Here is a 10792-nt window from a genome sequence, read left to right on the forward strand (position 1 = left end):
CACATAGATATGTTATATTGTATCATTTTCATCAATAAATAAATGACCAAGTATATTTTTTTGTCTACTTTTAGGATTTATGTGAAAATCTGATAATGTAGCTTATAGTCAGAAGGTGTTGATTAATTTTCTAGAACAGCAGCTCTGACAATAGTTCAGGTTTATATTAATGAGCTTGTTCTAATATGTTATCGTTGCTCTAGTAACAGGGACTTAAACAGATTAACAAATGTGTGCAATAGTTGATATGGTGAAGTTTTCTGTATGGAGATGTTTATGTAACATTTAGGGAAGGAGTCTCCAGTGTCAGTGCTTTGTTTTTTTGGGACAGAGGCATTTACCTCTGATTGGCATATCCAAAGTGTCCGTAGTGTATGAATGAATGTGAATGTGTATGTGATTGTGCCCTGTCCAATGTGTACCCTGCCTTGTGCCCGATGCTCCCTGGGATAGGTTCCAGGTTTCCCCGTGACCCTGAAAAGGATAAAGCAGTATAGAAGATGGATGGATGGATGGATGGAGGCATTTACCTTTTTTGTGGTTTGTCAGTAACATGAAACGTCTTTTTTTGGTCGTATTGTCCAGGGTGTACCCCGCCTTGTGCCCCATGCTCCCTGGGATAGGCTCCAGGTGTCCCCGTGACTCTGAAAAGGATAAGTGGTATAGAAGATGGTTGGATGAATGGATGAAATAAAAATTGTAATTGTTGAATAAATTGCTGTGGTTTAAGAGGAATAAATCACTTGGAGATGTACAGTTATAGGAAAAATTGCCATGGTAACTGTAACTCCATTTCATCATAACACCCAGTTGTTGATTAATTTCTTAATTTCAGCACGTTGCAGAGTGTTTTATTCCTCACTTACAGACCATCATCAATGGCAGGGAGGTGCAGTAGACATCGCACAAGATGCAGCATGGATACAGCAAGGACAGTTATACTTGAGTTAAAAGGTTTGCATCCCCCTGCCCCCTATAGCTTTAAAAATTGCAGAAAAGGTAAATCAGAAAACATACTTCATGAATTGTTCTAAATAATATTCCTCCATTTTGCCCTGATGGTAAACACAGCTGTTTACATATATATTAAATTTATTGATTTCAAATTAGTTCTAAAAAAGCTCTTTACATTAGTACTTAGAAATTAGTTTAACTGAATGACTCACATGGAAATAATCTTATAACTGTGTGTATAATTGTGTTTTAGGTTTTAAAGAAAAAAAAAAACATACTTGCCTGTCTGCACCTGTAATGGTGCATTGTTATCACAAAAAAACAGGTTATTCAGGGAGACAGTGGTAGAGAAAAGAACTTGACTACCTGACTCAGGCTTATGCATATTCATGGGGGATGTGAATGCGTATGAAAGCGCACCCTTATCGAGGAGGGTGGAGTGAAGTGGCTGTGAAAAGCGAAACAATTCTTCCAAAATTGTATTCAGTCGCCCCGAAAGCATCGACAGCAAACGGGTGAGTAGAGACTTCCTCATCTACCTGGCTTTAACGTGTGCTTTGGCTCATCATCATGGTTTAGGATTAAAATGATAAAATATTGAAAGTGATTTTGGGTCATGAAAAATATCTTTTGATCTCGATTTTTAGAAAATTGATTTAAGGTATTAAATCATATTTTTGAGCCTTTTTGTGCCTCCAGCATTAACATCCAGTAGCTCGTGAACTGTGTAAACGTCTCCTTAACATCCTGATCACATGATAAACATTTTACTAGAATATTATTGTGAGCTGTTAAACGTCAAACTCCTTTCTGATACTTAAACAACAACAGAATATGTTTAATATTTCTGAAAGATAACATGAACGTTATAAAGCTACTCATCAAGATTCTGATGTCGCTTTTAGTCCAGTTTCAGGCCTCGAGTCTGGTTTGGGGTCGTTATGAAATTCAAAGAAAAAAAGAGCTTTATTCTGTGGAGTTAGAAGGAATAATTACGTAATAGCGCCATAGTGACCTTTAATCAAAAGAACAAGTACAACAATGATGACAAGGCACGCCTGATGGAGTTTATACCGTGTCATTATTCACATTTTCACATTATTTAAGCTTTAAGGCCTGAATTACACAGAATAATGGAAAAATAAAGCAAAAAAGTAGTCAGACTTTTTAAAAAGTCACCTAAAAGTGTTTGTTATAAATGCTATTAAGTACGGCAGAACTAATTGGTACTAATTATACATTAAAATGAACATAAAAACAAAATAATAAAATCAAAATAGATTCATACTCCCTGTATAAGTACAATATATAGGAAATATAGGAACCATATATGAAATATTGAATAAAAATAATGCTTACACTTTATGCAGTGTGCTACATGCACTTTGTGCAGTGTGTTATATATTTATATATAGATAATTAGTTATGGGTATGTAGTTATACAGTTATATATTGTATATATATCTATATAGTTACTATACATAGGTATATATAGGTTATATAGTGCACTTTATACCCAATAAGGATTGATCTTATTTACTGTTCCCTATATACGTTCCTTATATAATTATATAGGGTATAAAATAGTGCTTCCCTGCTCGACCACCCTAGGTAGCACACTAAATATCCAATAAGGAACTGCTTGCCAATTTCCTTAAGCAAGAATCAATTAGTGATGTGACATGCTTATATAATGGGTTTTTTTATTGAGAGGAAAACCAGTAGTGTAAAAAAAACAAGTATTTTACTGGAGCTAAAAAAGCTCTGAATGGATTACATACATTCGTCATTGTAACCCACATTCTTAACTCTTTAACAATCTGTAATACACAGCAAAAATCACCAGTGTTGATTTAACACTCACAGTGTCGAATTTACATCCTACAGTGTTTATATAAATCCACTGGATTCAAATACACAGTCTGGGTGTTAATTCAACACTAGGGATTTTACTGTGTATAATCTATAAATCTGATTAATGATGTATGGATTTGATTTGGAGTGATTAATAGTGTTTTTTTGGTTGTAATAACAGCAATCCAACATCATTAGTTGTAAAACAAATGGTGAATATTCCAGATTGTTATTCTATGTTTTAGGATATTATTCAGTGAAACTAATAGGAGATACATGTTGTAAGGGATATGAGAGTGAAATTTAATTCTGGATCTGTTAATAGTTTCCTGTTTCATATGTTGTTGTTTTTTAAGTCACTCCCATACTACATCTTAATCTTAGAGAAAAGGGTACTAACCTGTACCTTTTCTTGTTGCTCAGGTGGCATCTTCATTGTATATCTTTTATATTGTTTACCCATAAAAACCCATTTTTATAAAGCTTCACTCTAAAAGAACTACAGTCCATTAAAGTGCACTATGGCCATGCATTTAAGGTACGTTGAGGGCACCACCCCAGCAACAAGGAGAGGTTCAATTTGGTATTTTTTTCTGCTCAGGAAAAAACAGTTACTGAAAACGAATGAATGAACACAGTAAATGCATCTTGCAGCACAGCACCAGTACCTGTGCTGCCTTTCTTTGTCACGCAAGCTTCGTGTGACCTTTTTTGTTGGATCATGCAGAATCCCAGCCCTGATACACACCTTAAAATGAAATAATCACTCAGGGATTGTTCACCCTGTCTTGTTTTAAAAAGCGACACGCCGGGAAATAACGATTTTTCATGATGTCATGATCTCACCTTGATGATGTCACCTTGATGATACCATACCAGACATTATCTATTGTACATTTAGGACGTATGTTTCACTTGGAAATGAGGATATTCTGTACCTTTAAAATCATTTACTCTTGATGGTACCACTGCAGCACCAAGGGAAAGTACAGCTTACCGCCTTTACTTCTGAGAATGTAGGTTACATACTAAGTTCTTGATCATCAACGAGACTGCCGAGTGAAACATGCTGCCGGGTGACATTCCACACCTCACCAGTGGACGCCTGGCCCAGGACAGGCTCGGCTAGTCAGATTTTTCATCGAGGCGTTCACTGGGACAAATTCATGTCTTTTAGAAACATCTGAATTTCTTCAGGCATTTCTGAAAACCATCTCCGGAGAGAAGTGTACTTGTCACTGAAGTGGAAACATTATCACATTATATTGTTTACCTTAAAAAATAAATAAATATATAAATGCTGGGGTATAATCCAAACAAAATAACAACAAAATATGTCTTTTTTTTATACCGCTGAACTCTGAAACTACAAATGGATTTACACTTGTGTTTTTTGTTCTTCATTAGTCCATACATCTCTGCAACAGTGTCTGCAAACAAGACGCAATTTAAAGACCAAATAGTTCCTGTATTAACATGATCTTTCGTAACATGGATGCCATCGCAGACTAGGGAATCGCAGACATCTTCACTAGGGAATCGTAATGAACTCGACCAATCCATGTCATCGTCACACTTTTTACAGTATTCATGAGTTAAATCCTGTACTAAATATTCATGAAGTATTCATGAAGGTGTGACCTGTCTCTAAGGTCGACTCAACTTAAATTGAGTCAAACACTAAACTGGACTGTAACTGGAATAATGGATGAAATTAGATGACAACTATTCCGCAAGACATTTTCCGTCCACTCCGATGATGCTCATACGCCCCCTCGTGGTCATAATTTGTGAAATTTGTTGAAATTGCAGGTTGATGAGACAATTTGAAGGTTTATTTGATAATATTTTGCACTTTCTTGTGGTAACTATGAATAGTAAGATTAAAGGTCTATTACTTGATGTAATAACATTGTAATAATATAATCAATTCAAATTTACCATTAGTTTTATTTCATATATTCATTCTAGATTAATGACACAATACAAGATGATATATTTCTTTCTTTTGAATTGTTTGTAGGTAACAAAAGGAAAGTTCCTGTATGGTTTTGAATGTGCAACTGAGATCAGCTGATGCAACTTTTGCTGCATTCTCATCAAGAATAAAAGCACACTTTCAAATGTTTTAATGTCAAAACGAGTTTTAGGAAAGGCATAAAGTCGTTTTTGGTCCATGACAAAACAAGGGGGGGAAAACATTCATTAAAACACACCAACTCGATAAGATTCAGTCATTTTGCAAGAAGATACGTACAAAGGAAATAAAAGAAAATGTAAATAAAACACAATATCAGTACAAAGGATGGAAAGATGGAACCAAAATAAATATATGACATAAATATATATTTTAGCATTAATATCAAATAATTCAGATAAATATTAAGTGAAATGAACACTTTCTTTTCTTGATTGATTGATTGATTGATTGATTGTTTCTTGCAGTTACGGCTAAACACATAAGGAAATGAGCTCAGGAATAAATGACCCTCCACCCTATGTCATACCGGGTCAGTATAAAATTTTCATTTTTAACCCAAAGTAGCTCCTTTCTCCTTATAATAGTGTGTTCTTCATGATGTGGGATTGAGTACCCTCCAGCTAATATTGCTTTTCAAACAGTGAAATGTTTCAAATGTATTTCCCTGTTGGACTGCTGTGCTGAAAGTACACATTGTTAGAAAATATTCGAGATTGTCTAGTTGTCTCTGGTGGTCTGTACTGATAGTTCAATGGAATGTGATGTTCTTATTGGTTCCTTATCCACTTTTATTCTGATGGTAATTATGTACCCAGTAAAGAAGGCCCTCTGAGTACACTGCTTGATGTCATGATTTCATGATCTCTTGTTATCCATAGTGGGGGACCAACAGGACAACGTGAAGGTGTACAAGGTGCACACGCCATTCACGCCAAGCTCCGCTTCCGCCAGCTCAGGCTACAGAGTGCAGACCCAAACCACGACAGGTGAGTATCAGCTTGACACATCAGTTTTAAATCCTGCTTACTCTCTGCTTACTTTGTTTTCCTCCTTCACTCTGGCAGTTCAAACAACGTCCACTGACAGGGACAGGAACAAGTTTGTGAATTATGAAACGGAGCTCGGGCGCTCTCCCGGCATGGTCACCTGCACCACCTGCCGAGAGCAAGTGCTCACCCAAGTCACCTATAAAGTGGGAATGTATGCCTGGCTCATGTGCCTCCTCTTCATCCTGTGCGGGTAGGAGCAATAAAATGCTATTATTTATACAGACACTTTCACATGCAATTCAGCTTAATGTGCAACAACCATTAAGAAAGAAAAAATGCAGAAATAATTATAAAACGCGTAATATAGACTTTATGGCTGGATCTCATTTTACTCGTATTCAAATGAAAACTCAGAATAGACATCAATACATATTAATACATCTTTTATTAGTATTCATTAATATTAATACTTTTTTGTATTAATTTTCTTGTAATATATGCAAATGATATGCAACCAATCTGAATCTGCACTGATTTACATAAATCAAATCCATTTCAGTCTGATTTATTATTTTTTATTAACAAGAATATTCACATGTAGAACAAACATATATAGTCCCCTTCGAAACTATTGAAACAACAAGGCCATTTTGTTTGTTTTTGCTGTAGTCTTAAGACATTTGGGTTTGAGATCACAAGATGAATACGAGAAGAGAGTTTAGAACGGGATAGAACGTAGCACATTTTGTATCAGATTAGAATCAGATTTATTTTTAGGAAAGTAAAAAAATTGGAACATGTGACTGATAGGTGTTTCGTGTTACCCAGGTGTGTCCTGTTACATTTACTGTTTAAACAATGAACATCTACTCTTGGTTTTAGCCTTCGTTTCACCTCTGAAGACTGCATTTGTTTAAAAATAAATAAATAAATAAATAAAAGGTAAACCAACATGAAGATTAGAGAGCTGTCTATGGAAGAAAAGCAAGCTATTTTGAAGCTGAGTAAAGAGGGAAAATCAATCAGTGGCATTGCACAAGCATTGTTCATAGCCAGTACAAATCTGGAATGTCCTGAAAAAGAAAGAAACCACTGATGTAGTGAGCAACAGACACCAAACGGGTCGGCCAAGGAAAACAGCTGATGACAGTAAAATTGTGAGAGCTGTGAACCATCAACCATTCTAATAGTTTTGGAGGGGACTGTATATTAGGGGTATTTAATGGAGTTGTGACAAACGTGATAATAAATAAGGTATTTATAGGAATAAATGTCAAATAAAATATTAATTATAACATGACAAAATTCATATTAAAATATGAAACGTGACCATTGGTACCAAACAACACAAATATATATATATATATATATATATATATATATATATATATATATATATATATATATATATATATATATATATATATATATATATATATATATATATATGTGTGTGTTTTTTAAAAAGAAAAAATGAAAAAAAAACTATGTTGACCATTGACAGCATAATCACTCAAAAACAACACCTAGGGAAAATCTAATTTAATACTTTCAATATTTTAATTTAATCTGAATAATAATTTTTATTAAAAAATTTCCATTTATCTAAAAAACAAAACAAAACAAAAACAAAAACAAAAAAACCTAAAAGCTCTAAATGAATAAACTAGCCACATGGCAACATTACAAATTTTCAAAATAGTCTAAATGTCACATTATTATAATAAGTCTACATTTAAAATTTTTAAAAACGCCCTTTTAAAAGGTAAACACATTGTTTAAATGATCATGTAAAGATCTGAAAGAAATCTGTGTCTATAAATGAATGAACTGGGATTATATAAATGTATATTGACATATACGCATGTATATGTGTATTTCAGGTTCGTGATTGGCTGCTGCCTCTTGCCATTCTGCCTCAAGTTCTTCAAAGACGTCTACCACTCCTGCCCCAAGTGTCACCGTATTCTGCATGTGGAAAAGAAAAAATGTTGCTGACCCCAGATGAACTCCTCGCAGCTAACATTCACTCCATAGAATTTTCTTTTCTGCAGAAAATGAAGAGAAAAAAAAACACAACACAACACACATACCACCACCATCTAATCGACGTGATCATGTATGTACATGAGATTAGCTGTTGGACACTACGGCATACTTTAGAACCCTTACAATGTATTGTTCTAATCATTATGTTAGTTTTGTAATATGTTACTGCAATACACAACCTCAGCATTTTGAGGGACCCGTTGATTTTTGCTTTGCTTCAGACATGTGCAAATTAGGATGTTTCAATTTGCATGATCGGCGTTTTCTGATCTAGAAGTTCCATGAGTCCACGTTTTTGCTCTATTTTCAGGTGTTCAGTGTTCTTGTTTGTTTGGTTCAGAAGCTGGATAGAGCAAAAACGTATCCCAGACACTAGCGTTCGGCAGAGGAAGTGTTCAAAAATGTCGATAGTGTCTTGATTAAAATAAAACATTGTATCTTTGCCAATTTTCAAACCTATTTCGCAACCTGAATTCCTACTGTGTATTCAGTTAATTAGCAATAGTACACAATAATATATATGTCTTTAAATACTAAAAAAGAGGTTATTTGAAATCATATATTTGCATTTTTCACAGGTTTTTATTAGCAAACATGACCTAACCTGACAGGATTGCTATAGCAGGTCTATAAATAAAATTGTTCTTCACTGCTAATGCTAATCAGTTAGCTTACATGCGCTATCCTAACACAATTTGTGTTATCTTGACAGAAAGATGCTAACCTAAATAAGCTAGTTTAACAAGATTCTAAGGATTTTAAAATAGCCTGCTAAAATGAGAAAACCTGACACGATTCTGCAAGGATTAAAACAAAAATTCTTGCCAGTTAGCTAACATTAACTAACCTGACAGGATTTATGATAGAATTTTTAAAGTAAATTGATAAATAACATTACTCATCACTGCTCATGCTTGCATGCTAGTTAGTTCACATGAGAAAATATTTCTGAGAGGATTAATGTCATAAAAATTCATTATCATTACTGAAAATGCTAGCCATCTAACACATGAGCTAATCTAGATTTTTTTTTTGTCAAATTCTTGTGTGCATTATTATTTAGTGCTAAGGTAACCACTTAATTAAGCTAACATGTGCTAACATGACAAGATGACTCAGACTATTTTAAAATCATGTTCATCATTCTTCACTGCTAATGCTTCTGAGCTACCTAGTTAACATGACCTAACCTGACAAGATTTCTGAGCATTTTAAGGACATTATAAAGAAATATTCATTATATTCACTGAAAACGCTAGCCAGCTAGCATACATAAGTTAACCTCAGGATATGACAAGATGAAAGGATACCTTGTCATATTCAAGTTATGTTCCTAAAGGTTCGCAATCTTTCTGGCTAATGCTATCTAGCTATGTAATATGAGCTAACCTGACAAGATTTCTTGATTTCAACCATGAGGATCTATGAGGCTTTTTAAGTCAAGCTCCTAAATATTGGTACTCTTTACTCCTAATGCTTGCTAACATAAGCTAAGCTGACAGAACTTCTGAGAGGATTTTTAAGGCAAATTGATAAAGTTTAATGTTTATTATGGAGCAATACCACATACATTTCTAAATAATGACTTTACTTAAAATGGCTGACATTATTACATTAACACTAATTAGGACATGAACTCTAGCGTTTGGGATGAAACCATGGACTGGATTGAAAAACGCCGATCTACAGGGTCTAAGAGAGTTTAAGTTCCTCTGGACTTCCTGCAGACAAATACAATCACCTGAACAGATGAATCCGGTGTTTTATATGAAGGAAATAAATGTGTAGTAGGCAACTGAGGACTACTCACTCTATAATAATTATTATAACATACCACTAAATTTAAGAATTTCTTACAGAAGACGGGGTGCGGATATTATTAGGGGCATTGGGCTCTAAGTATTACATAAATGATTTTGTGCAAAATGGTAAACTGCTTTTGATACATTAAGACGTAATAAGGCACCAAGGTACCGGTACCATCTGGTTCTCCATCAGACACAGAATTGGCCATTGCTTTAAACACTAGTAAATGAGACTTAATTTTTTTTTTTTCATTGATCCATGGGAAACTCCTGTGCTTTGTACATAATTCTCCATAAATCTGAATTATTTTAAATGTATATTTTTATTATAGTGTAGAGCTCTGCTACAATGATTTGCACATCAATGTAATTGAGAATCTCGGCCTTACCATTAAAAACAAACAATTTTATGAACTGAATGTTGACTTTAAATGTGTTTTCAGTATCATGATGAGGAAAAAACCCCAATGCCATTTAATGTCAATTAAGTTCCATTCCGCTTTGGTTTGGTTTACAAAAAAAAAAAAAAATCTGTAAATAATCATCTGATTTGGTATTGTATCAGAGATGAAAACAGACCTGCCATGTTTTATAACATTTTGCAGTAGAGCTTCACATTTTAACAATAGGGTTTGTTGAGAAGTTTTTTCTTTGGTCTTCTTGGCTGAATAAAAACAGCAAATGAGCCTGGAATGGAATGATTGACACTTGGGTAGGTCTTTTGAACTCTCCAATATTAACTGAAACCCCACCCCCTTTAAACCAATCTCACATTAGTATCATTTCCATACTAGGCAGCATCCTCAAAATGGGGAATGATTTGAGGTCATTAAAGTGAAATAAAAGCTATCAGCGTGTGTTTGACTTAATAGTATTGTAGCCAAATTAGGATGACAGCAAACATTTAAATGAATGGGGTGGGGTGCGGGAAGCAAACATTTTGACTTGGAAATAAAAACTTAAGTATAATAGTAATTAGTAAGTGATTAAAGGAGTTTGCTCATTTGTGGTGGTATAAAATTGAGAATGTGAATATATACTGGATTTTACGGTAACCACCAGGATGAGGAGGGGGGAAAAAAGCTGCCGTTTGTCCGTATCAGATGTTCATGACACGAAATGTTTACATGCACACTTTATTAATAACGGGGTAAACAGAG

At 34.4% G+C, this 10792-nt stretch overlaps 1 protein-coding gene across 1 annotated transcript; it reads left to right on the plus strand.

Moving 5' to 3' along the window:
• The first annotated feature begins 1341 nt into the window (after positions 1-1341).
• si:ch211-157c3.4 (LITAF-like zinc ribbon domain-containing protein) lies at positions 1342-10051 on the plus strand. The gene is made up of 5 exons (XM_017492475.3): positions 1342-1469; positions 5254-5318; positions 5668-5775; positions 5854-6028; positions 7662-10051. The coding sequence occupies exons 2-5, from the start codon at positions 5276-5278 to the stop codon at positions 7774-7776; spliced, it is 441 nt and encodes a 146-aa protein (XP_017347964.1). The 5' UTR covers positions 1342-1469; positions 5254-5275; the 3' UTR covers positions 7777-10051.
• Positions 10052-10792: the final 741 nt, after the last annotated feature.

Source organism: Ictalurus punctatus, chromosome 2 (genome assembly GCF_001660625.3).
Source record: "Ictalurus punctatus breed USDA103 chromosome 2, Coco_2.0, whole genome shotgun sequence".
Lineage (NCBI taxonomy): Eukaryota > Metazoa > Chordata > Actinopteri > Siluriformes > Ictaluridae > Ictalurus > Ictalurus punctatus.

Excerpts from the sequence above, each read along its gene's own strand:
- si:ch211-157c3.4 (XM_017492475.3), top strand. The coding sequence starts at position 5,276 with ATGAGCTCAGGAATAAATGACCCTCCACCCTATGTCATACCGG. Across the intron at positions 5,319-5,667 it reads TCCACCCTATGTCATACCGG|TGGGGGACCAACAGGACAAC; the intron begins GTCAGTATAAAA and ends TGTTATCCATAG. Across the intron at positions 6,029-7,661 it reads CTCCTCTTCATCCTGTGCGG|GTTCGTGATTGGCTGCTGCC; the intron begins GTAGGAGCAATA and ends TGTGTATTTCAG.